The sequence below is a fragment of the Ursus maritimus genome, unplaced genomic scaffold (genome assembly GCF_017311325.1).
Source record: "Ursus maritimus isolate PB19 unplaced genomic scaffold, ASM1731132v1 scaffold_24, whole genome shotgun sequence".
NCBI classification, from domain to species: Eukaryota; Metazoa; Chordata; class Mammalia; order Carnivora; family Ursidae; genus Ursus; species Ursus maritimus.
Genome location: NW_024424897.1, coordinates 41,248,940 through 41,267,999, shown reverse-complemented (window position 1 = coordinate 41,267,999; position 19,060 = coordinate 41,248,940). Strand labels below are relative to the sequence as shown.

Below are 19,060 nucleotides of genomic sequence, written 5' to 3'. Positions count from 1 at the left end.
ATAAGGTTTAAACCTCTTAGGGAGTAACTACACTAATCTAATCCAGTAGCCATACAAGCCAACTAAAGAAGAATGTATTTGTACTGGCTGAAGGGACACAAGTGATGGAAAAAGGCTCTAAATTCAGGTGATGAGGGTGCAATCATACTTTTGTAATCAATACACTGAAGACTTTAGAACCAGTACTTTCCAAATAAACAGTGCAAGTAAGCTTTTTTCTAGAAGAAATTAATCAAATTCAAAACTGTTTACACTCTCCATGTTCATTAATAGCAGCAGTGTAACTCAATACTCCCTTGCTACTTCTGATATTACAGTGAATTTCCACGGATGTATTTTCAGAGAGCTTAGGCCTCCTCTGAAAGAAAAATAAGTATCATTTCTTGAAACAACCAAGAGAAACGAACTGCTCCAGCTGGTTCAAGGGACTGCCTGGAGAGAAAGGCATAAACTGGAAAATGAAGTTTTGACTCAATAGTCCGTTCTGATGTTTGTGGTAGGCGGTTGATAGATGCAGCCATCTATAAAAAGTTGTAATTTTATTTTCAACAATACGGAAAAAGATGGTATTTGGCATCGCCCTCTAGCCTGATGGCCTACTTGCTGAAAGATCTGTAGGTTTGACATCCCCAGAACAAAAAATTCAATCACCTGATCCTGACTCAGAAGCCCCAAGTCCCTTCCATTTCCAAATCCTTTGGCGTGGCCCAATTTTCACAAGCTCTCGAGAGAAGGACGGAATCCCAGGAAGCCTGTTGATACACAGGGCGCCCAATTCACGGGTTCCGGGTAGCACAGGGCTGGGAAAAGCTCTGAGACTCCAGGCAACTACTCCGGTTTCCTTCTCCTTTTCCCTTATAAAGCAGAGAAGGCCGAGGGGGCCCCCTTCTTCCCGCATACGGCTCCCCAATACCTCTTCCCTTACGGAACCAGGCCCTAAGAGCCTGGTTCCTCACCTGACCCATTCGAGGAACACGCTTTCCAGTTCGAACTTTACCTGCCTGAAGCCGGCCGCTACTCCGGTGCGCTAAGCCCCCACCGAAGAAAATGGAGTCGTAGAACCGAGACTGGGAAAGGATAGTACGAACCCACCGCACGGCCCCTCCGCCGCCACCGCCGCCGCTGCTGCGTCAACGTGCTACGTCACTTCCGGCTCCCTGTCACTGGGAGTGGGCGGGCCATTTCTTGCTCTCTTCTTCCACCTAGCTCTCGGGGCTTCGTTTAGGAGGGCGCGAAAACTGGCCGAAGCGGTTCACGAAGGTAAGTGTCACAGAGACTTGGGAACAGAGCTTGGGGATCGGAAGCGTCAGGACTAACGGCTTCCTCAGGCCGCTCTAGCCAAAGGAACCATAAAGATTAGACTCGGGCGTCCTCATTTCCTCCTCTCTGTGGTTCAGCCGCAGCTTCCGGTTCCGGGGAGGGGCCGAGTTTCCTTCGAAGATCTGGGTCTCTGCGCTACAGCTAGGATGGCTGTAGTGTCGCTACTGTTGTTGGGGGGTTTGTGGAGTGCTGTGGGAGCGTCCAATCTGGCTGTCGTTACATGCGGTTCTGTGGTGAAGCTACTCAATACGCGCCACAACGTGCGACTGCACTCACACGACGTGCGCTATGGGTCAGGTACTGCCACCCGGGTTCGGGTGGGCTGGGAGGGCCTGGTAGGCTCCGGAGGGGGCGGGGCCAAGAGAAAATCTGAGGGGTGTGGTCTGGGAAGGTTAGGGGAGCCCGGGGGAGGTTCCTGAGTTCTAGAGGCGGAGAATTGGGCATAATACCAGCTTCTATCTGGTAAGCTACGTATCGGGCACATTTACACATATACTTTTTTGGATCTATAACATTCCTACGAGGTAGAGATGATTGTTATCCTCATTTTACAGATGAGGAAACAAACTCAGATAAATCGCATGCTCAGAGCCTTGCAGCTAGTGAATGACAGAGACGGGGTTCGAACCAAATCTGTCCAGTTTCAAAGCCTGCTTTCAGCTACTCCAGGCTGGCACTACTCAGTGCGGGAGAGACAGACATGTAGAAAATTACAGTAAGTGCTGTACCTCTGAAGTCTTGAACTCCAAGACCTCACTCTTTGACTATATCTTTCTGTTCTAGCTGTTTTGCATCTTACACTTGCTCTTCAGCCCTTTTCCTTTGGCCTCTTTTTACTCAAACTTTACCCTTCTTGTGAAGAATTTAAAGCACTCATTGGAATGGGAGAGGAAACCGTTTAGAGATGGCTTTTTAAGATAGGAAATTGGTTTGGGTTAATTTATAATTTAGTAATTGTGGATTCATTCGTTCAGTATAGATTTAACAAAATCTTACTACATCCCTAATATTCTAGGTACAGGAGATAGAATAGTGAGCCAGTCACCAAGTTACAGGAAAACAAAAACTGACAAAAAAAAGAGAAAAAAGTTCAGTTAGTGAGATGTGCGATGCATCTAAGATGATTGTTAGATTTCCCTCTTGGATGACTGATGATGCTATTAGTTAAGAGAGGATGGGGGCTAGTCTGTGATTCGTGATTCTCAAAATGTGTCTGACTAGTTAGACTAGGAAAGGACTGAGTTGTCATTGTTGGGATGTTTTATAATCCTAGCAGCCATTCGGTGAACACTTGCTACGTGTCCAGCTCGCTACTTTTTAATTTGATCTAGTTTCCTAGTTTGGTTCTACTAAATCAGAATGTGGGAGAGAGGGCTGACAGTAGAAATCTGTAGATTTGAAAAATTCTTCAGGTGCTTCTAATGGCAGCCAGATTTGAGAACCAGATTCAGTCTGTGCTGAGCCTGAGGTGGAGTTAAGTACAACATCATTGCTCTGGGTGGGGGTTAAAGATATGGGGAGAGTGAGATTGCCCAGGATGCACTGTAGTTCTTAATCTGGCATCGATTGAATCACTTGAAAAACCTTTTGAAACATGTAAAATGCTTTTGTTCTGATCTCCAATAAGTATTTAAGAATGGATAAGGATAGAACTCTTGGTAATCCCAAGGTTTAAGGGTGGGAGAGGAGACTACAGCCATTTCCACCCTGAATGCACTCTATCCTGTCGGATTTTGAACGATGGGAGAGGAAGTGGAGGGTTGAACAGAACGTGAAAAATTAGAAGACACAAAGTGTAGAGCGTGATTTAGTGAAGCATGGCAATGACCCAGGACCAAGAGAGCTGTAAGGCAATAACCAGAAGTAAGGAGGGAGGCTTGGTTTGCCTTTTTTTTTTTTTTTTTTTTTAAAGATGTTACAGAGTCATTGTGAGCTGAGTGAAAGAGGCAATAGAGAGAAGCTGGTAGTTTGTCCTCAAACATTCACCCAGATACCTGTGTTGCAAGGTGTAATGTGTTAAGTGCTAAAAGGTGAGTGTTATCAAGAGGCTGTCAGGCGGGGTCAGGGGACTGAAAGCAAAGCTAGGAGGAACAGGCGAGAGTAACTAGGAAAGTGTCTTGAGTGCCTTTAAAGAATTGAGTAGTTGGTGAAGGCAAAGGGAAGAGAATATCCCCGGAGTTTATGTGAGAGAGTGGTCTTTGATGCAACTTGACAGAAAATAAAGTTTCTTGGGGAGGCCATGTGGTAGAGTGGTGAAGAGTGTGAGTTCTAGAGTTGGGCCATCTAAGTTCAAACCCCAGCACTGTGTCTTAGTGCTCTGTGACCTGGGGTGTACTATTCAGCCTTTCTGAGACTCCACTGTAAATTGCGGGTGATAATAACAATAATACCTACCTTAGAGAATATATTGCATGTATCAAATAAGAATATTTGGGCAAAAGGTTTGGATTGGTATCTGACATTTAGAAAGTGCTCAGCACACATTAGCTGGCTAGCAATTATTATTTGTATATTTTCCTTTTTCTTTTAAAGTCTGTAGCTTTGTGTTTAACCTGGTACCTTTTAACCAGAATTATATCTCTTTAGGCAGTATTAACCAAATTTAGAGGATTTATGAATAGTTTTATAACATATTGATCACTCACGGGGAATTCGGGAGCTGCAGTGATTGGTTGGATTAAAGTTGACAGCAAAAGCTGGTCTCCTTTTTATTGTGAAATGTGACAGAAGTTTTGATTGTAATACGTAGTAAACATTTAATAATATTAACCATGTTTCAATTGTGTGACATACTAGGGGCTATCCAGGTTATTGTATATAGGTACGTAATACTTGTGTATATATATACACTGATATATACTAGGGGCTATCTAGGTTATTGCGTGTAGGTACATAATACTTGTTTCTCAAAAAAATGAACGTAAGTTATTTTATTTAGTGCCCTTTGGTGCAAATTCTTAAGCGTTTTCTGATATCATACATTTAAGTATAACATAACAGACAATAGTACTATATAAACTTATTTAGTATTTTTCATGTATTTTTTTAATGTCGTAGACGAAGAAATATTAGGCATAGGGTTTCCTCTCCACTCCTCCAAACCTGTTTTATAATATAGGGCACATTACTGGCCTTAGGAAAGAGAGGGATTAGGTTGAGCTCACTCTCTTTTCTTTTTTTTTTTTTGGACTGCAGGTAGTGGGCAGCAGTCAGTGACAGGTGTAACCTCTGTGGACGACAGCAATAGTTACTGGAGGATACGGGGGAAGACCGCTACAGTGTGTGAGAGGGGAACCCCCATCAAATGTGGCCAACCCATCCGGCTGACACATGTCAACACTGGCCGAAACCTCCATAGTCACCACTTCACCTCACCTCTTTCTGGAAACCAGGTGAGATGGGATCCTGTGGCTCACTGGTTCCTTGTGCATTACTCAGTTGAGTTGTCTGATATCTTCGTTCTTAGCCCTTTCTTTTCTATGCGTAGTTCTTTTTGTGCAGACCTGGAGAATGGGCTTTGTCTTGTAAGTGTGAAGGAAATTGTTTCTGGTCAAAATAGAGACTTTACATCTTGATGAAATCAAGAAATGAGAAAAGACACAATAGGTATATTTAGCATATCATAAGTCATCTTGATAAATTCTGCAGTAAAGAGACCCAGTGTTGACACATGGAAAGAGCTCAGCATCACTAATCATCAGGGAAACGCGAATCAAAACCATGGTACGATATCACCTTATACCTGACGGAATGGCTGTAATCAAAAAACAAGAAATAACAAGTGTTGGCGAGGATGTGGAGAAAAGGGAACCTTCATACACTGTTGGTGGGAATGCAAACTGGTGCAGCCACTTTGGAAGACAGTATGGAGGTTCCTCAAAAAATTAAAAAGTAGAAATATCATATGATCCCGTAATTCCACTATTGTGTATTACCTAAAGAAAATAAAAACACTAATTTGGAAAGATATGTGCACCCCTGTGTTTATTGCAGCATTATATACAATAGCCAAGATATGGAAGCAAACCAAGTGTACATCAGTAAATGAATGAGTGAAGAAGATATGGTGTACATACATACACAATAGAATATTATTCAGCCATAAGAAGAATGAGATCTTGCCTTGCGACAACGTGGATGGACCTAAAGTGTATTAGGCAAAATAAAATAAATCAGAGAAGGACAGATATCATATGATTTCATTTCATCCCATTTCATGTGGAATATAAGAAAACAAATGAACAAACAAAAAGAATCAGACCTATAAATGCAGAGAATAAACTGATGGTTGTCAGAGAGGAAAGGGGTGGGGAGATGGACAGAAAGGGGTGGAGGGGGGGCCTGGGTGACTCAGTCGTTGGGCATCTGCCTTCGGCTTGGGTTGTGATCCCAGGATTCTGGGATCAAGCCCTGCGTCGGGCTACCTGCTTGTGTTCCTTCTCTCTCTGTGTCTCCCTATGTCAAATAAATAAATAAAATCTTTAAAAAAAAAAAAAGAAAAAAAAGGGGAATGGGAGATAACAGGCTTCCAGTTATGGGATGAAATGGAATGAATAAGTCACAGGGATAAAAGTACAGCATAGGGAATATAGTCAGTGATATTGTAAAAGTGTATGATGACCAGTGAGTGTAGCATAACATATAGACTTGTTGAATCACTATGTTGCACACCTGAAACTGATAAAATTGTGTGTCAACTATATTCAAATAGAAAAAACAACTTTTTCCAAACTTCGAATAAAAATTATTTTAAATGATACGAACTAACCACATTAGGAAAATGAAGTATTATGCCATTTTTTAATTTTTATTTTTTAACTAATTTTTTGAAGTAAGCTCTGTGCCCAGTGTGAGGCTTGAATCACTGCCCTGAGATCAAGAGTTGCATGCTCTACGTACTGAGCCAGCCAGGCACCCTAGTATGGTGCCATTTTGTTTAAGCCTTGAACTTTTTAGGAGATATGAACCCCTTAATGAGTGCTTCCCTCCCACCCCCACTCTGCACATAGTTTTTCCTGTTAGCGTCTTAACGTTAGTATGGTAAATTTCCTACAATTTATAAAGCAGTAAGTGTACATTGTTATCAACTAAAGTCCATAGTTAATTTTGATTTCCTTGGTTTTTAGCTACTGTACTTTTTCTGTTCCAGGAGCCCATCCTGGGTACCACATTACGTTTAGTTGTCATGTCTCCTCAGACTCCTCTGAGGTGTGACAGTTTCTCAAATTCTTGTGTTTTTTTTTTTGTTTTTTTGTTTTTGTTTTCAAATTCTTATTTTCGATGACCTTGACAGTTTTGAGGAATGCTGGTCAAGTATACTGTAGGGTGCTCCTCTATTGGAATTTGTTTGATGTTTTTGTCATGATTAGATAAGACTTAGGAAGGTTTTTAGGAGAAAGGCCACAGGGGTAAAGTGCCATTTTTTATCACATTGTGTCACAGGTACATACTATCTACATGATTTATGACTGTTGAAATAGTGTTTTTGATGTTTCTCCTATAAAGTTATTCTTTTCATCCGCCCCCCACCTTTCTATGTTGTGCTTCTGGAACGAAGTCACTATGCACGGCCCACACTCAAGGAATGGGGAATTATGCTCCCCCTCCTTTCGATAGAGTAGCTAAAAAATTTATTTGAAATTCTTCTGCATGGGTATTTGTCTCTTATTTATTCAGTCATTTATTTATATCAGTATGGACTCATGAATATTTTATACTTCGCGCTATAATCCCGTACCACTGCCTTTATTTTGTTGTTCGAATTGTTCCAACTTTGGCCATTGGGAGCTCTTTTACTTGTCTCCTGTGTCCTTTCGACATACTCCCATTTTTGTGTATGTGTGTGTTTTAACCCTTTCTTTCTCTCTGGCACTAAAAGATATTCTAGGCTCATCTTGTGTATTTCTTGCCCCAATCCTAGAATCAGCTGTTTCTCCAAGGAGTTCTGTTTCCTTTTATTGGAGAATGATATTAGAAACCATGATCTTAGCCTTTACATGAGCTTGTTGCTACTGGCGTGTTGTCTCTTTTAGGCCTTCTCACCTGACAGAGCAAAGAAGCATGTGTATGTGTATATAGACATATATATAAATGTTTTTATGTATAAACGTGTGTCTGGATTATGTTAAACATGATTTCCTATTGATGTTTCCAACTATAATCCATTACCATTTAGATGATTCTAGCCTCCTCCCTTTACTTATTTCTAAGTTTCCACACAGATATCTGGTTCCCACCACTGTCATCCACTTACTTGTTCAGTTCCCTATACAAGTATAGTAGAATTGTGGGACACCTGGGTGGCTTGGTCAGTTAAATGACTTTTTTTTTTTTTAAAGAAATTTATTTGAGAGAGAGAGAAAGAGCATGAGCGGGGGGTGGGGCAGAGGGAGAGGGAGAAGCAGACTACCTGCTGAGCATGGAGCCTGATACAGGGCTTGATACCAGGACCCCAAGATCAAGACCCGATCCAAAGTCAGATGCTTTCTCTTTTCTTTTTTTTCCTTTTTTTTTTTTTAAGATTTTATTTATTTATTTGACAGAGAGCGCACAAGCAGTGGAAGCAGCAGGCAGAGGGAGAGGGAAAAGCAGGCTCCCCGCTGAGCAGGGAGCCTGATGCGGGGCTTGATCCCAGGACCCTGGGATCATGACCTGAGCCGAAGGCAGATGCTTAACCGACTGAGCCACCCAGGTACCTGTGAAGTCAGACGCTTAACTGACAGCCACTCAGGTGCCCCAAGTGTCTGACTTTTTTTTTTTTTTTTTTTTAAGGCCCCCCCCCCCCCCCCCCCCCCCCAGTGTCTGTCTCTTGATCTCACCTCAGGCCTTGATCTCAGGGTCATGAGTTCAAGCCCCAAGTTAGGCTCCATGCTGGGCATAGAGCCTACTTAAAAAAAAAAAAAAAAATCCATAGCAACAGACAAATACACAATCAACAAAAAGTTGCACTCAAAACATTACAAGTAAAGTAGATTTGTTAATTATGTACAGTTCCTTTTGCCTTTAGTCTTACAGATTGTATTTCCACATGATGCTTTTAATTATCTAAAGTTATATAGCTTAGGATGTATTTAATATTTCTGAAAGAATAAGTAACTTTTTAATGACTTTTCACCTTTTTTTTTTAAAGGTTTTTTTATTTGTCAGAGAACACAAGCAGGGGGAGCGGCGGGCAGAGGGAGAGGGAGAAGCAGGCTCTCCACTGAGCAAGGGGCCTGATGTGGGACTTGATTACAGGACCCTGGGATCATGACGTGAGCCAAAGGCAGATACTTAACCAACTGAACCATGCAGGCATCCCATTAACTTTTTTATTGCAATAGAAACTCTGAATATTTGGCCTTAAGGGGATTAGAAAAGAAGTGAAAGAACTCTGCTGTAATTTACTCTATTTCATTTAGTTTTCATAATTAATTCTGTAAGGTGATACTGTCATGAGTTTTTAGAGGAGAAAATGAAGGGGTTATACAGGAAGGAATGGAAAAGAGAGGAGATTCAAGGTCTGCCAGTCTCCAGAGCCCATCCCCCCCTTTCGACTTGTGTTGCTCACGGGGTGGCTTAAAAGGTAGTTAAGGGAATGAGGCAGGACTATTTAAAGTCAAATAACAAGAGAAAGGCTAGAATAGAAAATATAAGGCAAATACAGGATTACTTGCAAAGTAAATGTTTGGAACATAATCCTAGGGCAACTGATTTCATGTCCTTTGTCTTTTTATCTTTTTCACAGTTTATTTTTTTAATTTTTGTTTTTAAAAAATTTTTCCCCACAGTTTATTTTTAAACAACACTGGTGGGGGAATGGGATAGGCTGGTGATGGGTAGTAAGGAGGGCACGTATTGCATGGTGCACTGGGTGTTATACGCAACTAATGAATCATGGAACTTCACATCAAAAACTAGGGATGTACTGTATGGTGACCAACATAATATAATAAAAAATACTGTTATAAAAAAATAAAATAAAAGGAACTAAGGAAAAAAACAACACTGGAAAGCCTCTTATTTTTACTTTTGGGTAGCCTTATTTTTCTTCCTGTTGTTTCCCTCTCCCTTCCAAGCCTGTCTGTCAGTCATGCTGATATTGCTATCGTTTGTGTCTTTCAGGAAGTGAGTGCTTTTGGTGAGGAAGGTGAAGGCGATTATCTGGATGACTGGACGGTGCTCTGCAATGGGCCCTACTGGGTGAGGGATGGTGAGGTGCGGTTCAAGCATTCTTACACTGAAGTTCTGCTGTCTGTCACAGGAGAACAATATGGTCGACCCATTAGTGGGCAAAAGGAGGTACATGGCATGGCCCAGCCAAGCCAGAACAACTACTGGAAAGCCATGGAAGGCATCTTCATGAAGCCCAGTGAGTTGTTAAAGGCAGAAGCTCATCACGCAGAGCTGTGAGTCCAGAACCTGTGAGCCACTGTCACCGCACAGTGTTCATGACATCTGCAGCTGCTCCACCTTGGGATCCCTGCCACAGGTTCCCTGGGCAGTGGCCATGTCACCACTGAGATGAAGATGCATGACAAGAAACAGTGGCTGTGTTTGGAAGCTTCAGCCCTTCACTCTTGAATTGGTGGTTCTCCCAGACTTCGGGTCAGTTCTTTCTGAGTACAGGACTTGCTGGTGAAGGAGCAGATATTTTTATTCATATTGATAAAACAGAAACTGAGGGAGATATCCCTCCTAGTTGGGAAATTTTTACTCATCAGAAGCTTGACATCATGGATTATTGATGTGTGACTTTTCTCCTTCCTTTCTCCACAATGATAAAGAATTTCATTATTAGTCACCAGTGTTGTCATTTATTAGGTGTGCTATTTCATAATCTGATTGATCCTGGAGTCTGACACGAGTCACTGCAATCACTCTAGAGATGCTGGTGGCCTTTGGTGTGGGCCCTTTTAAGAGCCTTACTTGCATCCAAACTTTTTCTGTTTTCACTTCCCTCCTAACACCTCACTTTTACTAGATTTTTAACTAATTATGGCTAAAGATTCTCAAGGAATTCAGCTTAATAGTGAAATTTTTACTCTGGATCTGTTACTGCAGTTGAGAAAAAAGAGTAAGGGTAGAAAGAGGAACCAATATTCACTGTCTGCTAAATACTAGATACTGTATTATAGCTCTTACCTCCTTTAATCTTCACAGATGTAGGGTAGGTATTACAGTATTACCAATGCAGAACATGAAGGTTGAGTAACTGCCTGAATTCTTATAGCTAGTAAATAAGGATAGGAATCCAGCTGTGTCTGGCTCACATTCTTTTTACTACACTACAATTATGTTCACTCTTGGATGATAACTGCTCTTTTTTGGATAAATGTAGGGACTCTGAAAAGGGGGTAGAAAACGTCTGTCCTCTGCTTACCTCGTTTCTTCCTTTCTGTCTGCTGGTCAATTCCAGAAAGTTTGATCCTAGGTCCTTTGAGCATGGTAGTGGTGAACAGAGGTGTCTGCCATCTGCTGGAATTTCATTGACTAGCAGGCCTTTTTATTTTCAGAAACAATGATTTTTTTTTTTTTTTTTTTTTTTGGTCCATTGCTTTAGGGACTTAACGTTAAACATTGGGCATACTGGGTGTGTGCCAAACGTAGCCCGTGACATTAGGAGGCTTGGTTTCTTTCACAAGGACTCGTTTCAGTATGTTGAGACCATGAACTGGTTGATCTTCATCTCCATCCTCTCCCTGCTTTTCCCACTTCATTTGCATTGATCATTTGAGATCTCTCCAGAAAGAAGTAGACAAATGATAAAGTCAACATTTCAGCTTATTGAAATATCGGCAGTAGGCTGGAAACAGTCTGGGGAGAAAGAGGAAAGGAAGTTATAGGAATCAGCTAAATAAAGGGAACAGATTGGACAAGATGAGTATGAATAGGGAGGTGTGTTGCAAGCTACCCCAACGTGGCTTGTACAGAGTTTTCATTGAGTTGTTGGGCCTTCCCTGAAGGTTCACAGACAATACCTACCTTGCTAGGAGGCTGCAGATTACAGTGCTTGAGAGAGAAGTATGAATTTGAAACAAACGGTGGAGTCTTTAGGGAGATGTGAAATGACTGACAAGAGGACTAGATAAGGAAATCAGTTGGAGGGGTAAAAACTATGGGCAACCCAATGTGAAAATTGAAATGGTGATTTTTTGAAGGCGTGGAAAAGAATTTGCAAGTAAAATCTTGAAGGACATTTATGGAGATTAGGATGTAAGAGCAAAGGGATATGAAGTACTTATATCGAAATCCTCAGAATTTGTTTAGCTTGTATTGTAGGAGCGTCACCGTATTAAGAGTTGGAAGGGATCGTTGTCCAATTTCCTCATTTCGCAGAGAAGGAAACAGGCAAAATAAAGCTGATCCTGAATTATCTATTTCCTGCAATTATGTTTGCTTCCAAGATAGACTATTTGTTGTTGAGAGGCAAGAACAATTTTCTCTATTTCTGTCGTATCCCCTCAGCTCAGTGCCCAAATTGTGCTGTACACAGTAGAGACTGAAAACTTGTCCAACGAAGGGTCCAGAAAATTGAGTTTCTCATACAGTAGGTCAGTACATATTAATTGACTAGAACAATATTCAGACAGTAAAATGAATGAAAACCTCATTCCTCTGTGGATGGAATGAGGTGTGAATTTTAACTAATGTCTTTTAGTTCTTGGTTTCCTCAGTGATTTTCAGACAAGGCTCTTGAGTAAGATAGGACAGCTACTTCGTGTGACCTAGGGGAATAACTTCCGCAGTACCCTCAGTCCGGACCCTGAGTGGCCAAGCGGACTCTATAACCACCCTGGGAAAGTGCTTTGAAAGTGGAGCTCCGCCACGGAAATGAGACAGCCAAGTCTGTTGCCAGCGAGGCGAGGGCTCAGACTCGGGTCTCCGGCAAGCCCCAGGCTCCGCATTTCCGGGTGCGGAAGGGTGGGTCCAGGGGCGGGGCATGAGTGTCAGTCCGCGCGAGGTCCGCCCCCCGCCCCCACCACGGTCTCTTCTGGAGCCACGCCTGTACTTCGCGCAGGCAGCCAGTCGGCCCTGCCGGATCGCTGGCGCGGAGAGGAGTGGGGCAGGGAGACAGCTGGCTGGCTGGCGGGCTGTGGGGGGCGGGGTGCACGCGCGCCAACGCTTCCTTGTCCAGCGCCCTTCCTGCGCGTGCGGCTGGTCGGCCCGCGGCGGCGCAGAGCGGAGCCGGCGTGGGGGGGCCCCGGCAGGGCGGGGGCCGGGGCCGGAGCCGGGCCGGGCCGGGGCCGGGGCCGGAATGCCCCTGTTCTTCTCCGCGCTGTTGGCCTTGCTGTTGGTTGCCCTCAGCGCCCTCTTCTTAGGCCGGTGAGGGGATCCCAGCTACAGCGGGCGGGGGCTGGGGAAGGGAGACCGAGGAGGGGGCGCGCGCTGGAAAGGCGTGCGGGAGGGGAAGGGGGCTAAAGGGCAAGGTGCGCGGGCGGCGGTGGGGGAGGACCCAAGGGGGGCCGCGGAGGGGGCGCGCGGCGGGCTTGAGCGGGGGCGTCCGGCCCGAGCTGGCACCGAGAAACTGGGAGTAGGGGACACTGAGGGAGCCGGCGAGGCCTGAGGAGATGCCGAGGCCGGGAGCTCAGTAGGTGTGTGTGTGACGAGGGGCCCGGCGTGGTGGCCTTCCTTTCCCCCTCCGTTCGCCCCTGAGTGTCCCTTTCACCGAGTGCAGAGGGCACCTGCAGCCTCGCCCTAGGAGCCGGAACAGGTCTGGCTGCCCAGGGGAGAGCGGCATTTGAGCCGGCCGGGTGTGACTCCACGGTGCCTTCTCGCTGACACCTGTCTGGAGGGCGGAGACAGAGACCCTGTGGGGGAGTGTGTGATGGCCCATCTGAACCGCTGCCTGTATTTCGACTCCCCCCTTCCGGCCTCTTCTTTCTTCATCTGGGGCTCCTAAGGATTGGAAGGATTGCTTTCTTTGTCCCCAACTTAGGAGCTGGACTGTAGTTGGTCTGATTTCAGTTGGGTGGAGGGAACACTCCAGGACTAGGGTCTTGATTTTTGTGGCAGAGTGTATGTGACAGAGTGTTGTTTTGGGAGACCAGAAAGTTGCCCAGAAGATCCAGTTTTAGGGCATGATATTTTTGCAAGGCCTTCTAGGACCAGGAAGGGGTGAGGAAAGCCAAAACTGGGAGAGGGTCCTATGAACTCACAGGGGTATTTCTGCAGGTGGTTTGTGGTCCGGTTGGCCACCAAGTGGTGTCAGCGGAAGCTGCAGGCGGAGCTAAAGATTGGCTCCTTTTTTTGGATCCAGAATGTCAGCCTTAAGTTTCAGCAGCACCAGCAAACAGTGGTGAGTCTTGGGGAACTCCCTGGGTATGTGTGTGGGGTGGACTCAGCTAAATTTTAACTTCTTATTTCTAAAATTCTGGGTGGTTTTCCTAGTTCGCCCAGCCTTGTCACTTCTTCACCAAGATGATTTTAGAGTTAGTTTGGGAACACTGGGATTGATGCAAGTTGTTGAGTTAAAAATGCTTATAAGGCACAGAGTGTTCAGGGTACAATAAGAAAGATACAGAACTAAGCACAGAAAAAAAGATAACAGGAAATGGAAGAGCTTACTGTTCTAATTTAAGAGGAGAAATAGTAACATATCCATAAAAGAGAAATACTGAGCAAGTTCAACCAATGTCATTGTGAGGAACAGGATATAGTGCTGAGGAGAGAAGTTGGTGGAAATGGAGTGGAGAATATTAAGTGGAAGGGCTATAGCACTTCCTTCTCTTCTTAGAATCTTTTCTGGCTGTCAAGCTGGTCATGGCTTACCTAGCAGCTAGTGTACAAAGCTCTTTTCCACACTGTTTTAGGAAATTGATAGCCTGTGGATTTCCAGCAAACTCTTTAGCCATGATCTGCCGTGAGTACCCTATATCCTCACTCTTTCCTTGGGAAATATTTTGGGATTGGGTTTTGCAGAATGACATTCTACAGAGGCCTCACAGCCCAAGGAGGGGGCGGGGGTTTTGCTGATATCCTGGTTAGCCTGGAAGCTACTATTTTGTGAGACAGATGTTGATAACTACTGTAAGACTGTTCTCCATGATTTGAGCTACATTTTTAGGGAGGATGGGAGAGTGAATGTAGAGGAGAGGAGGAGACTGCTAGGAAGGGCTGGACCTGATGGCAGTGAGGTCTCTCTTCTGGGCAGACGCTATGTGGCATTGTGCTTTGGAGAAGTGCGTATCAGAACGGACCTACAGAAGGTTTCTGGCCTGTTTGCCCCATTTTCCCAGAGCACTGGGGTGCATCAAAAGGAACTGTCCTTCAATCCATCCTTACTGAAGATATTCTGTCAGGTGAGATACTTTTCCCACTTTCCTGGACTGTAGTAGGGATGGCTGGCTGGAGAGTGGTGGGTAGATTTTTCTACTGTTTTGGGAATATAATGCTAGAAGATGCCTCTTATTCTTTCTCTACAGGAAAGGAAACGCTGTGCCTTGATATTAATGATTATTCTTTGCTGCTTCTTTCTAGCTCTTCTCCATTCATGTAGATTCTATAAACATCATGGTTCTCAAGGTGGCTACTTCTGAGTCTTTGTGGCACATTCAGATCAGAGAAAGCAGCTTTCTTTTGGATAGTGATGGGAAAAGGTAACCGCTGGGTAAAAGAAGGTCTGGTAGCCCCATTCTTGCCTTATGGTTGTTTCAGTGTGGGTGGATGTCAGGGTTTTATAAAGGTGTCAAGTTCTCATTCTGTAGCAATTTGAGGCGAGGCTAAGATTAGGCACTTCTGTTTGCCTTGTTCCTTTTAGCCAATAAAGCTTGACTCAAGTTAAATGGTGAGGAAAGGGGCTAAGTGCGCTTAATTTTTTTCCTTTCCCAGGCTGAAATGTGAGGTGAGCCTAAATCAGATCAACAGCAAAGTTCTAAAGAGTGGCCAGTTGGTGAGTATGCCATGGTCATTTAGATGCCCTGTTTCCTTCTGGGCATAAGATATGAAGGAGCTTACATTCTAGATTCTGTGTTCTTATGGGGGGGAGTTCTCTCAAGGTGGTGTTCTAGACCACTGCATTTTGACCCAAAACTCCCAGACTCCCTACATCTTAACACCTTAGATGCTTGTCCTCCCTGCAGGAGGACACCTGCCTAGCGGAGCTCTCACTGGCCCTAAAGTTGTGTCTAGAGGTGGGCATCAGCAGTTGGCAACTGAAGGCGATCACTGTGGATATGTGGACACTCCATGCTGAACTGCATGAGGGCCTTTTTCATAGTCAGCTGCTACGCCAGGGCCCAAGCCTGGCACCCAAACCTGTTCCTTGTTCAGGTAAAGCCCTGGACAGTAAGCTTCTTGGCTGCGCTGTTCTTTGATTATTCTGGAATTACATAAAAATAGTGGTCTCACTACTCATTAGGTGTGATTTGTTATTCAGCATGACCTTTGTTCCTGAGGATAGCTAAAGGAAATAGGGCATTTACTCGTGGTGAGTGAAAGAACTAATATTTAGTGGTAATTATCGTGAGTTAGACTTGTAGTACGAGTTTTATCTATTGTCTCTCACTAAAGTCTCAGCATTTCACAAATGAGGAAGCAAGCCAAGAAGAGCAGATAGATGACTTGACTGAGGTCATAGGTCTAGTCAGTAGTAAAAATGGGGTGTGAATTATTTTGCCCTAAAGTCCATATTCTTTGCATTATATCAACCTGTTACCCATATTGTTTTTTAAACTCCGGGGAAGGAAGTATAGTGGGTGCCTGGATCTCTGGGATATTTGCCTTGTGGCCTAGGATTGGGCATTTGGTTAGCCTACTTAAATGGGAAGATTTGGCCAAAGAGGACAGGGCATTTTGGGAGATTTGAGTATGTTAAGGATTGATGGTTCTTGTGTTACTCATTCATGTTTTCAGAGGTGACAGAGAACTTGGCTGAGCCAAATCTGCCTGGCCTGTACCTCCTTCAGCAGCTGCCAGATCAGGTCAAGGTGAAAATGGAGATCACAAGTGTGGTGCTATCCATGAATAGTCAGAAGAGGTGAGAGCTCTCTTGATACAGAAGTGTGGAGAGTGATGGTTGGAGCTATATGCTGGGGTCTCTGTGATCAGCCTAGTAGCTGCACTGCGCTGAGCTTGTCTGTGGGGAGAAAGGGAGGAGGAATGACATTCCGTGTATTTCTGAGCCAGAGTCTGTCTCTGGTCCAGGCACCTGAATTGGACGCTGAAGCTGCTGCATTTCCTGTACCACCGTGATGAGGATCAGCTGCCTCTTCGAAGCTTCACAGCAAACTCTGATATGGCACAGATGAGCACTGAACTCCTACTGAAAGGTTCCTGGGTGGGGACGTCGGTACCAAGAAGACCAGACCCTTTCTTTCCCCCATACCCTGTTTGGCCTTCTTAATATCAGTGTAGCTGGGGATGGGGAGGAGGGAATATATGGAGAGTAAAGAGCCCCAACTCATGAGTTTTGGTGACAGCCTATTCATCTGCTTGCCTGTCTCTGACCCTCTCCTAGTTTTACCTTTTGTCTTCCCAGTGTTCTTCTCTGATCTGCTCTTTGTCCTCACAGATGGGTTGTTGCTGTCCCAGAGCCGCCAGCGCATTGTCTGTCTCAACTCCCTCAAGGCTAGTGTGCAGGTGTGATGACTGTGATACCAAGGGTCATTCCTTTCTCTGCTCTCTCCCTGTATCATAGCACTGAGATAAAACCCAACCCAACAGTTCTGATGTTATTTCCAGGTGACCACCATTGACCTCTCAGCCTCCCTGGTTTTGAATACTTGTATTATTCATTACCGGCACCAGGAATTCTCTCACTGGCTGCACATGCTAGCACTGGAGACCCAGGAGTCTAGTTCATCTGTTTTTAAGCAAAGAAAGAAAAGGTCAGTGTAATCTTTTTTAACTGCCATCTTTTCAGGTGGATTCTCAGATTCTTTTGATCTAAAGTGGCATATTGTGTTAAATATGTATTTGATTAGTTCAGTAGCAATTCTATGTTATTTATTTTTGTTTTTATTTTTTGAGAGAGAGCAAGCATGGGAGGGGTGGGGGAGAGGCAGGAGGAGGGGGAGAGAGAGAATCCCAAGCAGGGGCTTAATCCCACCACCCTGAGATCATGACCTGAGCTGAAATCAAAAGTCGGACGCTTAACTGACTGAGCCACCCAGGCGCCCCAATAGTGCTTCTATTTTATATATCTTCCCCATTAAACTAGATTCTTTGACAGTAGGATGAAGTCTCTTTTGTTTTTATGTCTTCAGTGCCCAGCACAGTGCCTTGTTATACAAAACAAACAGTTGTTGCACTGAGTGTAAATGATCCACAATCTTGTCTGCCTTAGATTATAAGGTGATACGTCCTGTCAACAATGTCATCTCTCTCTGCATTGTGTTGCATAGAGAACTTAAGGTTAATGGCTTGGAAGCAGGGACGCCTGGGTGGCTTAGTTGTTAAGTGTCTGCCTTCAGCTCAAGTCATGATCCCAGGGTCCTGGGATTGAGTCCCACATCGGGCTCCATGCTCAGCAGGGAGCCTGCTTCTCCCTCTGCCTGCCACTCCCCCTGCTTGTGCTTTCTCTTTCTCTGACAAATAAATAAATAAAATCTTTAAAAAAATGGCTTGGAAGCAATGCTCCTTGGTTGTATTAGGTTGAATCATGTGATATACTGATGTTCATATTTGACATTCATATTTGATTTATGAAATTGCAATCTCATATGGTTCAACGTAATAACCTTTCTTACATTCCTGCAGTTTACTATTGGGAATAGCAAACTTATGAATTTGGTCTTTTATTTTCTAGTTGCATTCCATCCTAAGAATCACAACAAAACTCACCCTGACTTTTGAGAGCTTCAGGTATCTGTTCCATAACAGGAAGCTGCAATTCTTTCCTTATCAAACAATGATGTCTTATCCCTATGCAGAACCTTTCCCCAAATCCTGGCTCCCATCATCTTTAGCACCTCCATCTCCAATGTCAACGTTTCTGTTCAGCTTGGTGATACACCACCCTTTGCCTTGGGATTCAATTCCATTTCTCTAGGTAAGACTCTGGGATGGAAAAGGAACAAGAATCTGTCCATTCGTGAAGCTAGGCCCAGTTAATGGCAACAGTGGCTCCATAGAACTCTCTCCTACCTTTTTGTTCAGATTACCAGCACCTGAGGCCACAAAGTATCCATCAGCGGGGCGTCCTAAGTGTGGACCATCTCTGCTGGCGGGTGGGCAGTGACTCCCACATTCAGCGGGCACCCCACCCACCCAACATGCATGTTTGGGGTGAGGCACTTGTCCTGGACTCTTTCACGCTACAGGTAGGTGGGTACTTTGGTGAACAGGGGCCCATACAGTTTCCTTTTTCTGCCATGCTTTAGAGGACGGAGTACCTTTTTGGTAGAAGATGATGCATCAGGGTATTGCAGAACTGTGTGTTCTGCATGCTCCTAATGGGGCTCTCTCTTCTTCTTTCCTAGGGTAGCTATAACCAGCCTTTGGGCCTGTCTAGCACCCAGTCAGATACTCTCTTTCTTGATTGTACCATCCGTGGACTGCAGGTAGAAGCGTCAGATACCTGTGCCCAATGTCTCTCTCGCATTTTATCCTTGATGGACACACAATCTGGGAAGTCAGCTGTCTCTAGAGAAACTTCATTTGGGGAATCCGTGTCATTACTGTGGAAGGTGGACTTGAAGGTGGAGGACATGAACTTGTTCACCCTTTCTGCCCTGGTTGGTAAGTGGGACAGGGAGTCTATACCTAAGTGGGTAGTTTGTAACCTAAGCAGATTATGCTGGTTCATTTGGCTCCTTCTCAT

The 19,060-nt window shown here is 44.4% G+C and overlaps 3 protein-coding genes across 6 annotated transcripts in view; 2 read left to right on the top strand and 1 right to left on the bottom strand.

Annotated features, from left to right (window-relative positions):
- SUPT6H (SPT6 homolog, histone chaperone and transcription elongation factor) overlaps window positions 1-1,170 on the bottom strand; it is a 31,978-nt gene extending 30,808 nt beyond the window's left edge. Inside the window, exon 1 of one of the 2 annotated variants that reach the window (XM_008695343.2) lies at window positions 998-1,170. The gene's annotated coding sequence lies outside the window, so the exon portion shown is untranslated. The remainder of the gene's footprint in view (window positions 1-997) is intronic. The other variant, XM_040641052.1, reaches the window with a different exon arrangement.
- A 241-nt stretch (window positions 1,171-1,411) lies between these two features.
- On the top strand, window positions 1,412-10,102 carry SDF2 (stromal cell derived factor 2). 2 transcript variants are annotated; one of them, XM_008695345.2, is made up of 4 exons: window positions 1,475-1,617; window positions 1,875-2,035; window positions 4,516-4,712; window positions 9,424-10,102. In XM_008695345.2, exons 2-4 carry the CDS (start codon window positions 1,927-1,929, stop codon window positions 9,709-9,711), a joined length of 594 nt encoding a protein of 197 aa, XP_008693567.1. In that variant the 5' UTR covers window positions 1,475-1,617; window positions 1,875-1,926; the 3' UTR covers window positions 9,712-10,102. The 2 variants fall into 2 exon arrangements, with proteins under 2 accessions (XP_008693566.1, XP_008693567.1); XM_008695344.2 differs by lacking the exon at window positions 1,875-2,035 and having other exon boundaries at window positions 1,412-1,617.
- A 2,423-nt stretch (window positions 10,103-12,525) lies between these two features.
- Window positions 12,526-19,060, top strand: part of KIAA0100 (KIAA0100 ortholog) — a 28,313-nt gene continuing 21,778 nt past the window's right edge. For both annotated transcript variants that reach the window (XR_005837485.1, XM_040641051.1), the window contains exons 1-14: window positions 12,526-12,624; window positions 13,474-13,597; window positions 14,112-14,161; window positions 14,453-14,600; window positions 14,779-14,897; window positions 15,130-15,190; window positions 15,381-15,570; window positions 16,153-16,276; window positions 16,444-16,568; window positions 16,811-16,878; window positions 16,981-17,126; window positions 18,171-18,289; window positions 18,397-18,560; window positions 18,720-18,978. Coding sequence is in view for 1 of the 2 variants with exons in the window: in XM_040641051.1 (XP_040496985.1) it covers window positions 12,557-12,624; window positions 13,474-13,597; window positions 14,112-14,161; window positions 14,453-14,600; window positions 14,779-14,897; window positions 15,130-15,190; window positions 15,381-15,570; window positions 16,153-16,276; window positions 16,444-16,568; window positions 16,811-16,878; window positions 16,981-17,126; window positions 18,171-18,289; window positions 18,397-18,560; window positions 18,720-18,978 (1,765 nt within the window). In the remaining variant the exon portion in view is untranslated. The remainder of the gene's footprint in view (window positions 12,625-13,473; window positions 13,598-14,111; window positions 14,162-14,452; window positions 14,601-14,778; window positions 14,898-15,129; window positions 15,191-15,380; window positions 15,571-16,152; window positions 16,277-16,443; window positions 16,569-16,810; window positions 16,879-16,980; window positions 17,127-18,170; window positions 18,290-18,396; window positions 18,561-18,719; window positions 18,979-19,060) is intronic.

Coding starts and splice junctions, on each gene's coding strand:
- SDF2 (XM_008695344.2), top strand. CDS start 1,467: ATGGCTGTAGTGTCGCTACTGTTGTTGGGGGGTTTGTGGAGTGCTGTG. Junction 1,618..4,515: donor CGACGTGCGCTATGGGTCAG/GTACTGCCACCC, acceptor TTTGGACTGCAG/GTAGTGGGCAGCAGTCAGTG. Junction 4,713..9,423: donor CACCTCTTTCTGGAAACCAG/GTGAGATGGGAT, acceptor TGTGTCTTTCAG/GAAGTGAGTGCTTTTGGTGA.